At 37.7% G+C, this 21,472-nt stretch overlaps 1 protein-coding gene across 1 annotated transcript in view; it reads right to left on the bottom strand.

Moving 5' to 3' along the window:
* GC (GC vitamin D binding protein) overlaps positions 1 to 21,472 on the bottom strand; it is a 40,774-nt gene that overhangs the window by 8,693 nt on the left and 10,609 nt on the right. The window contains exons 2-11 of the mRNA XM_081099443.1: positions 17,816 to 17,885; positions 17,152 to 17,284; positions 14,774 to 14,985; positions 13,476 to 13,608; positions 12,141 to 12,235; positions 7,675 to 7,804; positions 6,265 to 6,467; positions 5,345 to 5,474; positions 4,792 to 4,889; positions 2,290 to 2,422 (exon numbers count right to left, since the gene is read on the bottom strand). Coding sequence (XP_080955569.1) covers positions 2,290 to 2,422; positions 4,792 to 4,889; positions 5,345 to 5,474; positions 6,265 to 6,467; positions 7,675 to 7,804; positions 12,141 to 12,235; positions 13,476 to 13,608; positions 14,774 to 14,985; positions 17,152 to 17,284; positions 17,816 to 17,885 — 1,337 coding nt within the window. The remainder of the gene's footprint in view (positions 1 to 2,289; positions 2,423 to 4,791; positions 4,890 to 5,344; positions 5,475 to 6,264; positions 6,468 to 7,674; positions 7,805 to 12,140; positions 12,236 to 13,475; positions 13,609 to 14,773; positions 14,986 to 17,151; positions 17,285 to 17,815; positions 17,886 to 21,472) is intronic.

The following is a 21,472-nucleotide window of genomic DNA, read 5'->3' as shown; positions in this document are numbered from 1 at the left end:
TCGGAAATTAATAAAAATATATTAAAAAAAAAGAAGTAGGCAAAAGAGGAAAGTATTTTGATATGGCATCTGGCATCCAGTTGATCTTAGCCTTGCATCTATATGCCAGAAATGGAATGGGTGAGACAACAGAATTCTTGGAATTGTCACTATGTCTCCAAGTTAGCAGTATAGTGAATGAAAGTGCTGTTCTTATCTTTCAATTCTTCTAGTAATTAAATTGACTGCTGGAGAGTTACAGGTCAAGTGGATGATGTGAATAAATGGGCTTAATGCATATGAGAAAGGCTAACAGACATCTCCCCATGATATAGGATAGAAACTGAGTTGGTGGAGGAAATCCTAGTGTAAAATATGTAACAAAACGTTGGAGTAATCAGAGATCAGGTCTACCAGCAATGGATCACACAGCCTGACTGGGCTCTCCTCTGTCCTCCACTCCTTCAGTCTACACAAAGCTAGAACACCAAGTACCAACCTCACGTTAGTTTTATAGGAGGAAACTAATAAGCTCAGGTTCGGTGAAAGGAATTCAATAATTCACCTCCAACAGAAAATGCCTCGCAAGATAAAAAATAAATGATCTGGCAATTATGCAGCTACATGTAAGGGAGAAAGAGAATTCAGAGACGGGGTGAGGGAAGTTGGGAGACAGGAATGGGAGGGATCTGGGGGCTAGAGGTAGGGAAATTATGTTTAAAGAAAGATGAACCCAAGAACTAACAAATTAGGAGGAGTGGGGAGGGAAACTAGAAAATATGAGTTCAAATTTCTTTATCTTTCAGAGTTGGAAACCAATTGGTAGTGTCTAAAAGAAAAACTTGTAATAAAAAATGACTCCAGCATTTTAATATTAGTATATATTTTTTAATTTTTAGAAAATAACTCTTATGGTAAAGAAATATTTGTGTAACCTTTAGCAATTAAATTGCATTTCTTTTCCTTGTGTTACATTGAAGCAAATTAAATTAAAGGGTAAAGGGTGCCAAATACATAGTGCGAGAAGATGATGTGACTTTGGATGGTGAGGACACAATGAAATGTACAGAACATGTATCATAGTAATATACACGTGAAACCTATATGATCTTATTAACCAATGTCACCCCAATACATTTAATTGAAAATTAAATAATTAATAATTAAGATATAAGGTATGGTATGATCCATTTTTCCTGAAAGCATCTATTTTTCTTTTAAAATTCCTCATTTATTGCATTTAAAATTTTTTTATCTTTGTTGTTGAAAGTTTTACAGAGGTCTCCTTTTTCCCCCCATTGACCTTCTCCACCCCACACTTTCCCCTCAGGCCTTCACCACACTATTGTCTGTGTCCATGGGCTATGCATATATGCATATAAGTTCTTTTGTTAATCTCTTCCTGGCCTCTCTGCCCCTTTCCCTCTGAGATTCATCAGTCTGCTCCATGCTTCTGTGTCTCTGGATCTATTTTGTTCATCAGTTTATTTTGATCATTATATTTCACATATCAGTGGGATCATGTATTACTTGTCTTTCTCTGGTTTATTTTGCTTAGCATAATACTCTCCAGGTCCCTCCATGCTGTCTCAGAGAGTAAGAGGTCCCTCTTTTTTACTGCCGCATAGTATTCCACTGTGTAAATGTACCACATCTTTTTTATCCACTCATCTGTTAGGCTCTTGGGCTGTTTCCAGATCTTAGCTATTATAAATAGTGCTGTGATGAACATAGGGGTCTGTGTATTTTTTCTGATTGATGTTTTGGGATTCTTAGAATATATTCCTAGAAGTGGGATCATTGGGTCAAGTGGCAGTTCTGTGTCTTTTTAAAAAATCAATCTACCAATTGCTATCTATATACATACATATGAACATACATACACACACACACACACACACACACACACACACACATATATATATATATATATGAAATAAAATTTTCACAAATATTTAACCACACTCTATTAGATGGATTAATATTCCTACTGTCTTTTTTTCTTCTTTCATTTAAAAAAGCTGTTAATAGGTTATAATCTACAATTTGAAAAACACTGCACTTTGCTGTCTGTATTCTCACTTTTTTCCTTTAAAAGTATAAAATGTCCTAAGATTTGCAACTCCCTCAATTTGTTTTGAATTAGCGTAGCATGAAAACAGTCATTTTTCTTTCATTGTGAATACAACGAAGTTATCACAGCACCAGGAAAAGACACAATGACATTTCAATCACAAAAATAAATGAGTAAATCTGAGTGCACGAGTCTTTAAAAACTGTGCAGGAATAATGGATTATCAAACTTCTTACCTTGGCGTCACAGTAGAGGGGAGGGGAGTTGATGGAACAGCACTTGGAGGCAAAATCTGAGCGCTTCTCAACCAGTTCTTCCAGTTCCGTGTCTGGGGCATCTGGCAGTTTTGCTCGCAATCGCTCTGTCAGTCTGAAAGACCATTTTTGGGTAAGGTTTTACTAGATGTATTCTATAAAGGTTTCTAATGCAAAAGCTAGCCACTTAAGATCTGGTACAATAAAAAATGAGAATAGAAGTACTTGCTCCTCTCAAGAAAATTACGTTTCTATTTGGGGAACTATCTTTAATGACTCAATTTGAGATTAGAAAGTAAAATCTGTGCCTCTTTTAAGATCGAGAAAGTAAACGCACAAAGTGCTGCTGCCTTGAATTCCAACTTTCCCCCTTTTGTTCCCTCGGTTACATCATCGTGGATCACTTCATTGCTTTCCTTAACCTTTCACCTTCTCTCCACTTCTAAGTTTCAAGCTCCTGCAAGGACTTTTCCCTTATAGAAATTCATGCCATGGTAATGCGTTTTTTCTCCTCTCCTATTTTGAACAAATTCCCCCTCAGTTTGCCTCACCAACTATACTGGAAAACGAGGTCAGGAATCTTTGGCTCTTGTTTTTAGTTCTGCTATGGGCCAGCACTCCATCTCACTGCCAAGGAGGTATGGGACTTGAATTCATTTGATTCTTTCCCAGTTTGAACTGTCTACGATCTTGGTAACTCTACCCTCATGGTGGACACTCAGCCTGGTTTTGTGACTTTCTCCAGGAATATTTGCCAGCCCAGTAGTAGGCAATGGGAGGTGGAAGAGACCCAAATTTATCTCCAGTTGGAGTTGGGGTTGGGCTTGGCAAGATGAATGCTGGGAAGGGATAAGAGGGTCAGGGGACTAGTTTGCTCCTGAAAGCATTATTGAAACGAGTTGGTTCCAGTTGTAAGGAAAGGCAAGTGAGACCAGAAGGAACTCAGAGGGTGAGAGAAAAAAGTAAGGATTTCAAATACTTAGATGGAATAGCCCCAATCTTCTCTAATTTCACAACCTTAAATTCAATTCTAGGACATGTTCATATGGAATTAAGATTATATAAATTATCACTCAATTGCCCCAGGCAAACCTGGTGCTCAAAACTGTTGGGAAAAACTTAATCTTGCACTATCTGCTTAACATTATTCTATGCTATCTTCATATTATTGCATTATATAATTTTCTGATAAAATGTTAAACAATTTTGCACCTAAGGCTTTCACTGTTTTTATGTTTTCTGTTACAGCTTTGCTAAGGTTGATTTCATGGGGGTCATTGAAGGAGGTGTCCAGCTCTGGGGATTCTTTCGGAAGGTCTTTTTGTGGAGTTTATTTGTGCTGACTTGAGGCCTGTGTTGTTCAAGACACTGTGAAACAGATCTAAGGCATCTACTTAATGCAGTGGTTCTCAACCTTCTAGCCCTTTAAATACAGTTCCTCATGTTGTGACCCAACCATAAAATTATTTTTGTTGCTACTTCATAACTGTAATGTTGCTACTGTTATGAATCATAATGTAAATATCTGATATGCAGGATGGTCTTAGGTGACCCCTGTGAAAGGGTCGTTCAACCGCCAATGGGGTCGCGACCCACAGGTTGAGAACCTCTGACTTAATGAAACAGAATGACAGTGTCTTCTCAACAGAGACATTTTCCAGGAACCCAGTAAAACTGCTTTCGTTATTATGGCTCCTTATTTTAACGAAAAAAACCTACTTGTAAAGAAATGCCTTCTCCTCTTAATGGAGAAAAATGACTACTGTACATTATGAATGATTGATTAACAGGTATATTTACAATTTATAGAGACTACATACTGGTGATGGGTAATACTATACTTAATTGAAAGTTTGGGTCCTCTTGTCAGACAAAATAGTTTTAAGTTAGATAACATTTTCCAGCAGTTTTATAGTTTCTTATATATAGGAAAATTTACAGATTGTTTTAGGGCAACAATGTTAACAAACTTAATTTTGTTTTTTTTTTTTAAATATGTTTTATTGATTTTTCACAGAGAGGAAGGGAGAGGAATAGAGAGTTAGAAACATCGATGAGAGAGAAATATCGATCAGCTGCCTCCCGCACACCTCTTACTGGGGATGTGCCTGCAACCAAGGTACATGCCCTTGACTGGAATCGAACCCAGGACCCCTTGGTCCGCAGGCCGATGCTCTATCCACTGAGCCAAACCAGTTAGGGCAATTTTGTTTTCTTAATCAAGTCATTACAGATCTTGTAATTTATTCATTTTTGGCTGTGTTCTAAGCTGATATATGTAACTTCCTTTCCCCCCCTCCCCCCAAAATAGCTGTTTCTTACACAGATAATAGATTCTAACTACTTTTAAAAACAAACTATTTTAATTGAACCTCCTCTTTTTATTGCTCACTTAGCACATCTTAAGTCTTCAATATGCTTTCAAACTACAATACCAGGCCATATTGATCAATTTGGGGCACACAAGTAGAACTAGTCCCTTACTTTTTCTTGTACTCAGTAAATGTGTTTTCTGAATAATCGGCACATAGTTCGTGTCCCTTGTCAATGAAAGAAGATAGTTCCTCCTTCAGTTGTGGAACCTGTAAGAAAACAATAATTACACAAAAATGTTTATCTTAGCCCTGTTCCAGGAGGTGCAAAATCAGAATTCCATGTAACCCGTCAGTAAGAGTGTTTAATCTATACCAGACCATTGGCAAACATTTTCTGTATGAGGCCCAGTTGTAAAAATTTTAGGCTTTGTAGGCAATATATAGTTTCTGTTGTAACTATTCAACTCTGCTGTTATGGCACAAAACAGTCATAAACAATGCATAAACAGTGAGCATGTTTATGTATGAACATTGAAATTTGAATTCCATATAATTTTAATGTCATGAAATGCTAATCTTTTTTTAAAGCCATTAAAAATGTAAGGCCATTTTAGCTCACAGGCTGTACAAAAACAGGCAATAGTCTAACTGTGGCCCATAAGCTCCAGTTTGCCAACAGCTTGAATTAGACCGGGTTGTTGGAGAAATTTAGCAAACTGCACCTTAGCATCAAAACAGACTGCAGGATCTTTAGAGTCACAGCATTCTCCCAGGCTTTTGAAGGTTGACTCAAGTATTTTACTGAGAAATACTTCTGGGACATCAGTTCTCCTAGATAGTTCAAATGTATACCTGGCATGAGAGAGAAAGAAGATGAACTTTAACATGCATGGGTATACTTGTGAATATGTATCATGTTTTGAAATTTGCATCTATAACAAAGGCAGAGCACCTGGTTTCTGTATCTTTAATTAAAAATAAAAGGTTTAGCTAAAACAGAATCCAAATCAGCAAGTTTTGGATTCAAAATAATATTCTCATTGAAATGCAAGTTATTAATAGTTGCTTTAAAGTTATTGTGACTAGTTAATACTGAACTAAAGCTCTGTCTGTACTATATCTATAGTCACATACTACATTATATATGTCTACTTCAAATGCATATGGAATTGTCCATGTGTAACTATAACACAATTCTATCAAAAGCATCAAATGCATATGGAACTGTCCTTTGTGTAACTATATCACAATTAATTCTATATAAAGCTACAAGTAGGTACTTTATGTGGCTATTCTGTGAAAATAGATTTCCATAAATTTCTTTGATTATCTTATCCCATTGCTGTCTATGGATTTATAAAAACAATGAGTATTTTGATAATTATAGATTTTCAGTGCAGTCTAAATTCTGCCCTCTGATATTGATAAATGTTTTTCTGGCAATTTGACCTACTTGTGAAATTTATGCCATGAATGTGCATATACTATTCATAGTATATGCAACTCATGGTGTATTTATTTTAATTCTTTCCTTAGTCATGCCAGGTAAAGGTTTACCATTTCTTCCCCATCTAGTTTCTTTGTAATTTAATGCCAGTGAATATCCATACTGTCAAGGAGATAATTAGATCATCTCTATTACCTGTCCATGGCTTTGGTGTTTCCCTTGCCACACACATCTTTACTTGTGGGCAACGCAACTTCTGGCAGCTCTGGCGGCTGAGTAGCTGGCGTGAAGTAGACACACATAAATATGTCCATGGGTGTTCTTTCTTGACAACAGTCCCTAAACTTATCATTCTTTGTGGATAAGTTGTCACAGACTTTTACTGTGAGTTCAGGCAGCTACAAAAGCAATTGTGATTTTTATGCATTGTTAGTTTTCTGGTAGATCCAAAGTAAGGAAGGTTAACACAGCCTTACCAGCATTGGCAGAGAGTATAAAAAAGTCAGTGGGAATGCTCTTAGAAAGTAAATTGGTATAATATTCTTGGAGGACAATATGTCACTATGTACTAAAATTCAAATGTACAATTTAACTTCCAAGAATTTATCCTCAGAAAATAATTATGGTGAAGAGAAGATTTAGTTATAAGACTCTTAAGGACAGAGTCACTTAAAATACAAAAAAACAAAACACCTAAACCCAATAATAGAGGACTAGTTAGATAAAAGTAAAGTATACCTAGAAGATCAATGTAGTATATTTTATATAGATATATTGAGAAGGAGAAAAGGGGGGGGGGAGAGAGAGACAGAGAGAGAGGGACAGAGAGAGAGAGAGAGAGAGAGAGAGACCTATTAATGACTTAGCCATTATAAGTCAGGTTATAGAAAAGACCCATTAACACAGACACATATTCTTAATGGGAAAAGACCAGGCAGCACAATATTGCTGTTCCTGAAGAGATCCATAGACTTTAGATAAATGAGAGTGATTTTATCTAAAATAACTGTTCAAACTCATATCTACTTGAAAGTATTGTGCAAATGAAAAACGGTGGAAAAACCTGAACTGACCATCAAATTCTGACAGTTATAATAAGAACAATAATAATTTCTAATAGTGCAAAGGTTGCAGTATTGTCTAATGGAACTTTACTATATGATGATGATGAAAATTATCTGTATCTGTACTAATACTAGTGAGCATTTGAAATGGGGGCTAGTGTGACTGCAGAACTGAAGTTTAAATGTCATTAGTTTAATAATAATTAACTTAAATAACTATATGTGGCTAGTGATGTGGTACCAGGCTCTGCAGGTGCACTAAGTTCTTGGGAATCAGATAACCTTGTCTTTGTGTGTGGACTTCGCTACTTACCAGCTGTGTGACTTTAATTATTGACCCTTACTACTATTCTGTTTTCTCATCTGTAAAGTGGATTTAATGTATTTAAGTTTCATAGGATATATGTAGGTATCATTGAGATGATACATATAAAAAGCAGCTTAGAAGAGTGCTTGCCACTTAGTGTGTGGCACATCATGATGATGATGATGATGATGATGACGATGACGACAACAACAATGATGATGGGGATTCTCTTACCTCCTTGGCCATGCAGTCCTCAGAGGTAGACCCACAGCACTTGGAGAGGATTGTGGTAACATCTTCAGCGAGTGGCAAAACATCCTCCAGATTAGCAGTAGGTGCTTTTTGGGCTAATTTTATGAGATGGCTAGACAGTTAAAAAAAAATCGGTTAGCTTTCTCCAAATCTCAGTTTCCTTGGTTTCATTATGAGCAAACACTCTAGACAAATAATACCATAATTTCAACAATTCATCCTTAACAGCTGCACGGGGCACATCTGCTCTGCAATGGAGCCTATGTGCTGAAGCTACTACTCAAAATTCAGTCGTCCCCAATGATTTTTTTCAAATTTTCAGTACTCACATTCTCTTTGGGCCAGATCTACATAGTTGAAGGGTGCCTTTAAACCCTGACCAGGTTGCTCAGTTGGTTGGAGCATTATCCCATAAACCAAAAGGTTGTGGGTTCAATTCCTGGGCAGGGAACATACCTAGGTTGTGGGTTTGATCTTCAGTTAGTCAGGGCTCATAGGGGAGGTAATGATTGATGTCTCTCTCTCTCACATAGATGTTTCTCTTGCTCTCTCTGTCTCTCCGTTCCTCTCTCTCTAAAGTCAATAAAAACATGTCATATCCTTGGGTGAGGATTAAAAAATAAATAAAATGGCAATAAAGAAGGCACTAATATCTCTCTGTTTAAGACCAATGTGGGGGGGGAGGTTGGGGGTTAATGGGGGGATGTGGACACATTTGTAATACCTTAACTAATAATAAAAAAAAAGGAAAAAAAAAAAGACCAATGTGGTATTTTGGGGGCCTCTCATAATCTTCTTAAACTTTTTTATAAATCAACTTACAAACTATAGTAGAAATAAAGTAGTAAAGACCTATAGCCCTAAACCACAGTGTTAATACAGTTGATGTTAGGGCATGAAACCCTCACATATTTTATATGGTTTACAGCGAATTATGTATTTTATAAGGGATTATGCTATACTGCTGATAAATTTATCTTTTCACTTAATGTATCAGGAATATGTTCTATATAATTAAATATTCTTTATTGTGATAAAAACATAATAATAAATTTATTATATTAACCATTTATACATATATAATAATATATATATGTATTAAAATTGATTTCAGAGAGAGAAACATCAATGATGAGGGAGAATCATTGATCGTTTGCCTCCCACACACACCCTACTGGGGACTGAGCCCAAAACCTGGGCATGTGCCCTGACCAGGAATCTAACCTTGACCTCCTGGTTCATAGCTCAATGCTCAACCACTGAGCCACACCAGCTGGACTACCATCTCACTCATTTTTAAGTGTATAACTCAGTAATGTTAAGTAAATTCAAATTGTTGTAACAGATTTCTAGAATTTTCTTATCTTATAAAACTGAAACTCTAGATCCATTAAATGCTGATTCTGGCACTCCTTCCTTAGCAGCCATGTTTTTACTTTCTGTTTTTATGATTTTGACTACTTTAGGCACTCCATATGACTAGAATCATACAGTATTTGTATGTGACTGCTTATTTTGCTTTGTATAATGTCCTCAAGGTTTATTCATGTAATAGCATGTGACTAGACTTTTTGAGGCAGCATAATATTCCATTGTATGTGTATATCACATTCTTTATCTATTCACCTGTCAATGGATATTGGGTTGCTTTCGCCTCTTGGCAATTGTGAATAATGCTGCCATGAACATGGATGTGTAAATATCTCTTAAGATCCTGCTTTGAGTACCTAGGAATATATACAGGTTGGGGTAAAAGTAGGTTTACAGTTATGAGCACATGAAACAGAGTTTATTCTTGTATTAATTATTAATTATTGTATTTTCCATAATAAAAACTGAAAACCTACTTTTGGCCTAGTCTGTTTACAGAAGTGGGATTGCTGAGTCATATGGTAATTCTATTAATTTTTTTGAGGAAACTGCATTGTTTTCCATCATGACTGCACCATTTTGCATTTCTGCTAACAGTGCACAAGGATTCCAATTTCTTCACATTCTCACGGATGCTTTTGGCAGTGGCAATCCTAATGGGTGTGAAATGGCAGGGTGGTTTTGATTTGTGATTAGTAGTGATGTTGAGCATCTTTTCATATGCTAGTTGGCCATTTTTATATCTCCTTTGGAGAAATCTCTAATTCCTTTTAATCAGGTTATTTGGTATTTTGTTGTTGAGTTGTATCAGTTTTTTAATGCACACTGGATATTAAACCCTTGTTAGGTATATGATTTGCAAATACTTTTTCCCATTCTGTAGGTTGCCTTTTCACTCTGTTGATTGTTTTCATTACTGCTCAGAAGCTTTAGGTTGATATAATCTTCTTCGTCTATTTTTGCTTTTGTTGCCTATGCTTTGAGTTAATTCCAAGAAATCACTGCCAAACCTGATGTCCTGATGTTTCCCCCTATGCTTTCTCCTAGGAGTTTCACAGTTTTAGGTCTTATATTTAGGTTTTTAATTCATTTTAAGTTAATTTTAATATATGGTATAAGGTAAGGGTTCAACTTCATTCTTTTGCAATTTCCCCAATACTATTTGAAGAGACTCCTTTTTCCCTGTGTAGTCTTGGCTCCCTTGTCAAAAATCATTTGTCTAAATACATAAGGGTTTGTTCCTGAGCTCTCTATTTTGCTTCATTGGTCTATATATCTTTTTATACTAAGTACTACTGCATCTTGATTATTGTTGCTTTGTAGTATGTTTTGAAATCAGAAAGTATGAGGCCTTGAACTTTGTTCTACATTTTCAAGATTGTTTTGGCTATATGGAGCCTCTTGAGATTCCATTTGAATTTAGAATGCATTTCCACCCCCCCCCCCCATTTTTGCCAAAAAATGCTATTGGGATATTGGTAGGAATTGCCTTGACTCTGTAGATTGCTTTGGAATAGTATGGACATTTTTAACAATATTAATTCTTCCAATCTGCAGGCATGGAATGTCTTCCTCTTTATTTTGTTTCATCAATTTCTTTTAGTAATGGTTTATAATTGTTATTAATATTCTATTATAATACTAGAGACCTGATGCATGAAATTCGTGCAAGAGTAGGCCTTCCTTCCCCTGGCTTCCAACACTGGCTTCCCTCTGGCACCTGGGACCCAAGCTTCCCTTCAGCACCCAGGACCCAGCAGGGCTGCCAGCAGACAGGGGACCAGGGGCCACGGCAGGAGGGACCAGGTGGGGTCGCAGAGAATGGGTGGAGACCCGCCCCTACGCCCACTGCAGCCTTGCGCACAGCCCACAGTTCCTTTCAAGGTGCACGAATTTGTACACTGGGCCCCTAGTTATATTGTAAATTCCTATGTTCTACTTGCCAACTATACTATATTAATGTGAAAAGAAAACCAAATTGAAGGTCTAGAGAAAATGCCATTTAGTATTTGAGTAGTTCTAATGGAAAATTATTTTTAAAGGACTAATGAAAGTAGTTTCTATTCCCACTAAGGAAGCTTAGGATCTGGTGCCAACACAAAATAAATTATTTTATTGCCATTAAAGGAAAAAAGTTTGTGGATCAGAGTAGAAGGAATTAAAGAGACTGTAAATGCTATAAAGATGAGATAAAGCTGGCAAATCTAGATGTCTGAGGAGATATGAAAGATGTAGAAAGTGACAAAATATAGAAAGCAACAAAATTAAAATACGGAGTTAATAGCAGCCATACAAAAATCAAAGGAGAGTTATAAATAGAGTAGCTAAGAAATAGGCATACATTCACAAAACTTAAGAGATACATATTATACAGCACAAAGCTTCATATAACAAATAAGAATCCAAGAAGTTTCCTCCCAAGACAAAAATGGACAAAGCAAATAACAGGTGATTTTATTTTTGCCTTTATATTTGTAATTTATATTTCTTCTAGATGCCTGGTGCACAAATTGGTGCACAGGTGGGGTCCCTCAGCCAGGCCTGCAATCAGGGCCGATTGAGGCTGTCTCACTAGGTCCTGATTGGGGCTGATCATGGCTCGCTGGCAGAGGGGAGGGACCGCTGGAGGTTGGCCAGCCCCAGGAGGTTGGCTCTGGGAGTGCATTGACCACCAGGAGGCAGCTCCTGCATTAAGCACCTGCCCCCTGGTGGTCAGTGCACACCATATGACCAGTCGACCAGTCAACCCGTTGTTCAGTTGCTTAGACTTTTATATATATAGATTTGTAATGCTAATATGAACATGGAGGAATAATTTCTAATGGTCACCTGGTTTTCCCTAATGAGTATATGGAAAATGTTGATTAAGAGCAAATCTCATGTTTTACAACTTTGCCTTGTTTCTTACTGTTCATATTCTGTGTAGACAAAAAAGAACTGGGTATACATTTGAGAACTATTGGAGCATTAGACTATAATCAATATCTTCTAACACAAACACTTTCTTAGGGAACCCTAATATTGTGGATAGATAGTGCAGAATCAAACAGCTGCACATACTGATGCTTAATCCTTACCTGAGCCTTGATTTCTCCTTCTCATAAGCAGCATATTGTGAACAGATTCTATTTGACATAATGGTGAGAAGCGATAAATGTTTAATCTGGAGTCTCTAGAAAAGAAATGAGAGAATCCCTTTAGGCAGTTAAGATCCATTCACAGTAATGTGCAGGAATGAAAAAAAGAGACTCTGAATATCATGACTTTTTTTGATGACCACAAAACTGAATTCTGACCAAAGAAACTTATTGATATTTCTTTTCCAGAAGTGATGGTATGTCTTATTTTCTAATGAACAAAATGCAAAAGAGGCCTCTTAAGGGACTTTTATGATCCCAGAATCTGAATTTCTACCATCTTAAAAAGGAATAGCAAAGGAAGATAAACAATCCAATCAAAAAATGGGCAAAGGACCTAAATAGACACCTTTCAAAAGAGGACATTCAGAAAGCCAAGAGACATATGAAAACATGCTCAAAGTCACTAATCATCCGAGAGATGCAAATCAAAACAACAATGAGGTACCATCTCACACCTGTCAGACTGGCTTTCATCAACAAATCAACAAACGACAAGTGCTGGAGAGGATGTGGAGAAAAAGGAACACTTGTGCACTGCTGGTGGGAATGCAGACTGGTGCAGCCACTATGGAAGACAGTATGGAGTTTCCTTAAAAAACTGAAAATGGAACTCCCATTTGACCCTGTGATCCCACTTCTAGGAATATATCCCAAGAAACCAGAAACACCAATCAGAAAGGATATATGCACCCCTATGTTCATAGCAGCACAATTCACCATAGCTAAGATCTGGAAACAGCCTAAGTGCCCATCAGTAGATGAATGGATTAGAAAACTGTGGTACATCTACACGATGGAATACTATGCTGCTCTAAAAAGGAAGGAACTCTTACCATTTGCAATGTCATGGATGGAACTGGAGAGCATTATGCTAAGTGAAATAAGCCAGTCAATGAAGGAAAAATACCACATGATCTCACTCATTCATGGATAATAGAGACCACTATAAACTTTTGAACAATAATAGATACAGAGGCAGAGCTGCCTCAAACAGATTGTCAAACTGCAGCGGGAAGGCCGGGGAGGGTTGGGGAGCAGGAGGTAGGGGGGTAAGAGATCAACTAAAAGACTTGTATGCATGCATATAGGCATAACCAGTGGACATAAGACATTGGGGGATAGGGGAGGCTAGGGGACTGTCTAGGGCGGGGGGATAAAATGGACACATATGTAATACCCTTTGTAATACTTTAAGCAATAAATTAAAAAAAAAAGAATAGCATTAATAGAAGAAATGAGAAAGAGCATAACTATGTAATAAATGGCACCTACCTCTTTCAAAAAGCATATGGTGGGGCTTGATGAGGTACAGCAGGACCCTACCATAGAGAGATAACTCTTGGTATAACTGACTAATAGTGGCAGAGGCGCTTGTCCATAATTAATGGAATATTCATACATAAATCTGTGGGGAGGGGGGGAGAAGGGGAAAGAGCATTGGTCAAACCATTTGTGGGAAACAAAATCTACTTTTTCATACGTATTTTCATGGAGAGAAAATACATGTTAAGTTATAGTTTTAATATCTAAAAAGCATTAAGGATGTACAGAAAGGGTTATAATACCAATCACTTTTAATCAATATTTTCATGAAATAAAAATATTACTGTCTAGATTTCCATGTAGATTGCTTGAGAGGAGGGTCCATTTGTCCCTTTATTCACTTAATACCTACAGGCGCATGGCCAATGGTAGATGCTTATTGTTAGTTGAATTAATTAAATGCAATTTACCTTTCATGATCTATCTCTGTTTACTCTCCCAGAAAATTGCTATGTGTAGGCTTACTTATTTATTGAAATCTTTTTAACTTTTAGGAGCATAAGACCCTATGGTCCTGAAAGAGACTTTGAAAATTTACAGGAATGGGCAAGCCAGCCAATTTTTATAAAACTGTGAACTGAATTTCATGCCTTTAAATCCCATTTGAATGCCATTGCTTTTGATTATTTTTTAGTAAATATATATTTTTCATTATAATTAATTTTCACCATTTGTGTTCATTTTTATGATCTTCCAAGACAATTTTAAAGAATCTCCATAGAATCTGGCTCCTTAGTAATGTTAAGCAATGAGAGGGTCAGAGTAATATGTTCTGTTATGTAGTGCAACATGCATCCTATTCACAACTGCTTCTTGGAATGTAAAGAATAAAGCTGTTTATTTCTTATGCTTTAGTGGAAATTAAGTATTAAAAATTTGCATAGCAATAAAATTTTATCAGAAGGAGTATATAGCGATCATTAGTTTAAGGGGAAACACTATAGCTACTGTCAAATATTTGAAAATCTGTCATGAAGACAGGGGATCCAAGTAATTCTGCTTCAAGTACTAGATAGGACGAATTGGGTGGGAGCTGGGGAATGGTGGTTTTTCTCTCTGTCTACGAAAGACATTGACAGTAGTCAACAGTGACAGCAATGAGCTGTCTTGGATGAAAGTCAAGTTCTTGTTATTGGAATTTATCCAGGTTGCTGTAGAAGAGGTGTTTGTATATGGTAGGGGGTTAGGTTAACTATAGTTCTGAAATTTTATGCCTTAAAGTTTTACTTCTGATGAAAGCAACTTACTGGTTAGCAAATTCCTTGGGATCTTTCCTGAATGCCTCACAGATTTCATCATTACTTGGCTCTACGTAGGTAGGAAATTCCTGTGGCTGGTGCTTCAGGGCAGCCATACAAAGTTTCCTTTCGAGGCCCTCTTGGGTACAGCACTCAGCAGTTCCTGGGTGCACTGGGAATGGGGAGTCACTATCACAGGACTTAGCAGACAATGCTGACGTCTAGAAAGAAAGAAGAGAAACCAGCAAACTCATATATACACGTTTCCAAGCTTATAGTCCTACATTCAGTATAACATCTTTAGTTTAAAATTCTCATTAATAACACACTGTCCATGCCAAAGGCTCCATGAGATGATTTGGCAATGTGGCAATTTGCATAATCATAGTTACCGGCAAGTACAGGGTCTTATTTATGTTAATAAATGACTTTCCTCAAAGCAGGAGAAAACAGAACCATCATTAATAAATGGGCTGTGTTTGATTGCAGTCATTAAAAGCTTTATCCTCTAGGCCAGTGTTTCTCCACAAGGATATTAACATCACTGAGGATTAGGGAGGTCATTTCCAAAGATCTCACATGACGTCCTACCTGATTTCTGCTGCAAATACCCCATCAAGAATCAGGACCCTCCTGCCCTACTCTCCCTGCTTTATTACCTGAGCAGACTCTTGTTAAGTGCTTTAGTCTTCTACATTGGTTTGCATTCTCTTAGCCAGTGGTTCTTGAGCCTGCTTTTGCATCAAAATCTCTCATAAAATATATAAAAATTAAATGCCTGAGCTTCCTATCACATAAATTCTGAAACACTAGGTCAAAGATGAGACCTTAGGATCTGTTTTCTCCCAAAGCTTATTCTCATGTGTATCATGGGTTGAAAAATCACTGGTACAACTTAATCCACTGCTTCAACACATATACACTGATAACAGGTGTGCAGACTAAGCCCATGATGAGAGGACCACCGAAGCAATTATAGCCACAAAAATGATCTTTTTGGAAAGAATTTGAAATGAAAATGTAGAGCAGATATAGTTATCATGGAAAAAATTATTTTTGGATTTACTTGGGAAAAAGTACTTTCAAATCTCTATACTAATTTTACATGTTAGTCATCTTTTCAAGGGAAAATACCTAAAGATGTTTCCTATCAATGAAGGCAAGCAACATGATGAATCACTTATGTAGAAGTGAACATCTCTCATCCTCTCCCACATCTAACTTCCATCAGACTCTCAGAACTTAAGAACTCTTTTTTTAATACTTCTCTCTCTCTCTCTCTCTCTCTCTCTCTCTCTCTCTCTCTCTCTCTCTCTCTCTCTTCAGTGAATATCTTCTTCCATTCCATTTCTTTGCTTGTCAACTTTCCCATGGTTTCTTTTTATTACCTCCTTTCAAATAAGACTTTTAAAAAGAGAAAAGCACCAACACATTTTTAAAAAAATACTTTGAATAAGCAGGAGAAAGAGGAAGGTGGTGTGCAAAAATGTCAGTGCCATCTCTGCTCTCTTATGATGTCTTTATAATTCAGCAGCTTCTCTCAAATTAGCAAATAAAAATGTTTTTTGTTGTTCTAATCATGGTCAGTAGTTTGATGCTTGCCTATTTTAAGGTGGTTCAGAAGGTCAGGTTGAAATTTCAGTTGTTTATGGACTTAGTGATAGGAGAAAATGATTATGAAATTCTTAGAAAGTAGATAAGGGCCAGATAAGGCAATTAATGATAAGAATAATCATTGTGTAGACTCTAGTCCAATGATCTTTGGAACATTGTTTCCGCCTGCTAATTGCTGCAGGCTTACACAGGGAGACATTTGCCTGTAGAGGCCTTTATCAAGATACATTTAAATGCCGTCTGCGTTGGGCCTGATGACTACATTAGTAAATTGCTAGAAACACATGTGGGTTCACTTTTGTTCAGTCTGTATTTTGAACCCTGTCATTTCAGCATTATAATTTCTGCATGTATACTTCAGGGGAGAAATTCCCAAACCTGGTGGCTTATGTATACAGGGCAACTTTTGAACACCAAATTAATTTGAGGCCAACACTAAATTGCTTGGGGTCAGTCAGTACCAGGCTTGGCATGGTAAAGGTATGTGTAGATTTTAGGATAAACAAAATCTATTAGAACACACAAAATCTATTAGAACTATTTCCTGAATCAGTATATGCCCCAGTTTTCTCATTTGAACCTGTAGGACTAATGGGCAGAGTTGATTTGTTTTGCTAGAATAAATCTGAGCTCTAGAGGAACAGGCTTCGTATTGCCTCCAAAATTGGAGTAGGTGGAGTCGCTGTCTAGGATTTCCCTAAGATATGGCATAATGACCTGTCTTGGCTTCCTTCTGTGGGCCACACAGACCCAGCCAGGCCACGCAAACCTACCCTGTTGTCATAGCAGTCAGGGTCAGCCCCTTCAGCACAGCAGGCTTCTGTCAGGGAGACAACTTCCTTCACAAGATGACTGATCTGTTCAAAAGTTCCACTGGGAAATTTTCTGCTGTAGAGGACCATTGATCTGAGGGGAAAAGTAAACCCATACTTAATTCAAATTAATGTTTCCCACATTTGCACATATTGAAATATTCTTTTTAGTTTTTTTAAAGGAATGGTGCATGTATTTTTTTGATGAATGAAACGAGTATAAGGTTGCCTTTCAGTTTTGTTTTAGGTAAACTGATCTTGTAAAGTGGCAGGAGTTGAACTTGAGAGTTCTATCAAAACAGCCTCATGTTCGTTCTTCTCTCAATGAAGCTGCTCCGTACCCTGTTGCCTTTGTTTGCCAGTCCTAGCATGTCCTGTTTGCATTTTAATTTACCTTAGAAACCTATTGCTTAATAAATTTTTAGACCACAGCAATGATAGTTCAACTGGAATCTTTGGATGTCCTCCATTTGCCTGCCTTCTCTGCCTCCTTTGACCCTGGGCTCTATCCTGTTAATCTTATCAGAAATCAGTTCAGCCCTTCATGCTGAGTTGAAATTAACCTTACATGCAGTTTCATTCAAGGTCAAGTAACCTAGAGGGTGAGTGAGTGTTTCATACTTACAAAGATGTGAAGTCATCTTTTCCAAAATTGGTTAATTCCTTGCAGACTTTATCCTTCTCATATTCTCGGCCTAGGAATCAAAAAAACAAACAAAACAAAAACAAAAAAATGTTTTGTTTCTATTCCCTTTTAATTAATGTTTCATTAAATGCGTATGTATAATGAGATCCTTTTTTTAAAAAATATATTTTATTGCTTTTTAAAGAGAGGAAGGGAGAGAGATAGAGAGTTAGAAACATCGATGAGAGAGAAACATCGATCAGCTGCCTCCTGCACATCTCCTACTGGAGATATGCCTGCAACCCAGGTACATGCCCTTGACCGGAATCGAACCTGGGACCTTTCAGTCCGCAGGCCGACGCTCTATCCACTGAGCCAAACCGGTTTCGGTTTATGTGACTTATCTGTGGTGAAACTAGCATTTTTCTATATGCAATTCCATTTTTTGGTGCCTTTCTAGCTATTTATAAAAATAGATCAGAACTTTATGGCATGCTATAAATATTAATGGACAGCAGAAAAAAGTGATCTAATACTGAAAGTAAATAAGTCAAATGATTATCAGAGCCTATTGATGTGTCAATCATTCTCTTAGGTCCCATCTTTATAATAATGCTAAAATGGGACATTCTGTTCCTCTCTTCTTTATCTTTGTTTCACCTAAGCTCTCAAAGGGGGGGAGGGGGAAAGAGGACAAAAAAAAAAATAAATGCAGAGAGTGTCTACATTCCTGAGTGAAGAGCTACCCCTCTGATGCAGGACCTTACAAAGGAGTGTGAGAGAACTGCTCTATTACCCATCTCCAGACTGTATAACAGAAACCTAGGATTTCTGCGGGGGCAAAAGATGAAAATTAGGTAAAATGTTTTTTTGGATAAAGTTGTCAGTGTGGTGGGGTTGGGGGAGTGGAGGGGTGTGCTTCTCTTCATTTCAAGTGTAGTAAAAGGGGCTTCGAGAAAAACAATCAGAGACCTTGATAGGTGACCCTTGGAGCACGGGGTACAATGGACAGGTGTCTGATTCAGACTAGAGAAAGCTAAAGGGTTGGGGGCTGATTCAGTGGCCTGGAGCAACAAAGGAGAGGGTTGTGAGTGGGGAGCTTTGCTGAGGCTTGTGGACCCGATATGGATCCACACAGGACAGCGAGTTTGCCTGGAGTTGTGTTGCCCCTCTCTTCTCCTCCCTCCCCCAAAGGGCTGACTAGAGGACAGTGGGCCACCAACGGTGGGATACCTCTGTGCAGAGGCAGGCAGTTTGAAATCCGAGGTCTGAAGGAAAGTTTTGAGGTGTTAGCTGGATGTGAGAGATCTCCAAGGATGATAAGAAAGATCTCCAAAGAAGCCACAAAGAAAATGTTGACATTGAATGTCTCCCATAACCAGAGGAAACAACACTAGCTCACTAAGCTGCCCAGTGAGCTAGTGTTACTTTTTCCTGCTCTTACCTCTTCTGCTGGCTTCTTCCTTCCCTATGTTTGAGGAACCAAAAGCAGCCTAGAGAGTGGGAGGAAAGTGTACCTGTCCCTCTTTGGCACCACAGGCAATGGGACTGACCGGGGCCTGATCTTGTGGAATAGCTTCACCTTTAAGCAAATTTGCACATTTTTGGCCATTAAACACAAACAGATATTCCCCCAACTGTTATGAGGTAGTTATTTCTAGGTTCAAAGGGACCAGAAGACATTTTATTTGAGAGTGAACAGAAAAATTGTGGAACTTACTCTTTAGTCCACTCAAGAGACTGGGAAGAGCTAGCTTGCTCAGGTTAGGAGGGGATGAGCTTTCTACTGTTTGTGAGACTCACTGTTCAACACACCTATTCCATATGCAGTGTGTGTGTGTGTGGAGGGGGGGCATGGGAGGTAGTCAGTGTTCTTCCCTATGTCATTATGCAAATAAGTCTAGGACATTTTCCAACACTCTTTGGTGCTTTTTCTTTAAAAATAAAAATTAAAAGTGACTCAGATTTAAATGACTCAGATTCTGTTCTGAGATAAGTGGTTTTAACTTTTAGTGACTTATCTTCCTGACTTTAAATAATAGGAAATCCATCTCAGGTGATGGCAATTGCTGTCATGCCTTTATCACCCAGATGTCCTCACCTCTCTAACAGTTATAGTCTGTGAGGGTAAAATTTTTTGTTTTATGGTTTAGAATGAAGGTGATTCGATACAGGCTAGAGAAGGTCTCTCCCCCTCCTCCTCCTCCTCCTCCTCCTCCTCCTCCTCCTCCTCCTCCTCCTAAAAATTATTCTCTGTGGGATTTGTTAGATTTACTGATGCAAACTACCAATAGAGGAATCTGTTGCACCTTGTATCTTTCAGGTGAATGACTCAAAGTATAGTACTGAGATGAGAAGAGTCAGAACTAAGGACAAAGACATCCTTAAGCAGCACTTTGTAATAAGGGACCAACTAAAATTCCATAAAAATAACACAGAAGAACCCACATGTTCAAAACCTCTTATTTTGGAAGCTAGGACAAACACGGTAGGATTGGTAACACTAATAGTCAGTGGACTACAGAAAGCCACTTGTATCTGAGAACCTTTAAATCTAGCACACTTCCCGGAATTTATTGACTGGTTTACTAAGTTGGATATTGTCACAGTTTCAAAAGGTCAAAATGAGGCAGAAAATGTCCATTAATCATTGATGGTATTCTGGGGGACTGGAGAGCAGGCTATACAGGGAAGAACTGAAGGCACAGCTGTCCTCCTGGAACGAAGATCTGTCACCTCCTGATGCCTGCAGAGTGGTTTTAGGCTGCTCTGAAGGTAGAGCTGGGAGAAGGGGCTGGCAGGAGACTTTGGTTCAGTGGCAGACCTTGACTGTAGCCACGGCTAAATGCTAGCTGAAATGGCGAACAGCCTCTTGGAGAAGTGAGTGTGGTTTGTTACTGGAAATATTCAAATGGAGCTTAAATAACCATCTATATGACAGATTCCTGATTTTAGTACAAGATCGTATCCTCTTGATGACTAAAATCAAGGGGTTATTACAAAATAATCCCTTTTAGAAGTAGTAAGAAATTATATGGAACCTTTTTACCCCAAAGCTATGCTTACAAAAAATAGCTCTTTCTCTGTTTAATGCAGAGACGCTAACTTCGTTAATAAAATCTCCCTGTAAAATTGCAGAGATTATTTTTGTTAATACTTTTTATCATGGCTACTCAATAACATTCACAGTGGGAGCCTGTATGCAAATGGAGCCTCTGATAAACCTTTTCAAAAAGAATTTGTTTCTAACCAGTCAGAGTTGGATTTCTCACTTCAGCAAAAAAGTAGTTTTTATTCAGTGTGTTAGAGGAATGTGTGAGTATATGTGAATGTAGTGTAAATGACCACTATAGATGATCTATCCCTTGTTAAATAGCTTTAATGAAATCAACTACTTATGTTTGCATCAAAGTACATTGGAATCCACAGGTTTTATGTAGTGCTTTCGCTAGAATACAAAATTATTAGAGGGAAACGGAAAACTAGATTGACTATATAAAATTTAAAATGGTTTTGAAGCCATTTTTATGGGAACATTCAGCTTTGGGCATGACAGAAGCAAGGAGGAAGCCCAAAAAGGAGGCATTGAGAAAATTCAGAACCTACACTAATAAAAGAGAAAAATGGTAATTGGCATACGACAATACCCTTTTCATT

Source organism: Myotis nattereri (genome assembly GCF_964212035.1).
Source record: "Myotis nattereri genome assembly, chromosome: 1".
In the NCBI taxonomy this organism is placed as follows: domain Eukaryota; kingdom Metazoa; phylum Chordata; class Mammalia; order Chiroptera; family Vespertilionidae; genus Myotis; species Myotis nattereri.
Note: the sequence above shows the minus strand (reverse complement) of the source record. Positions and strands in the feature narration are given on the sequence as shown.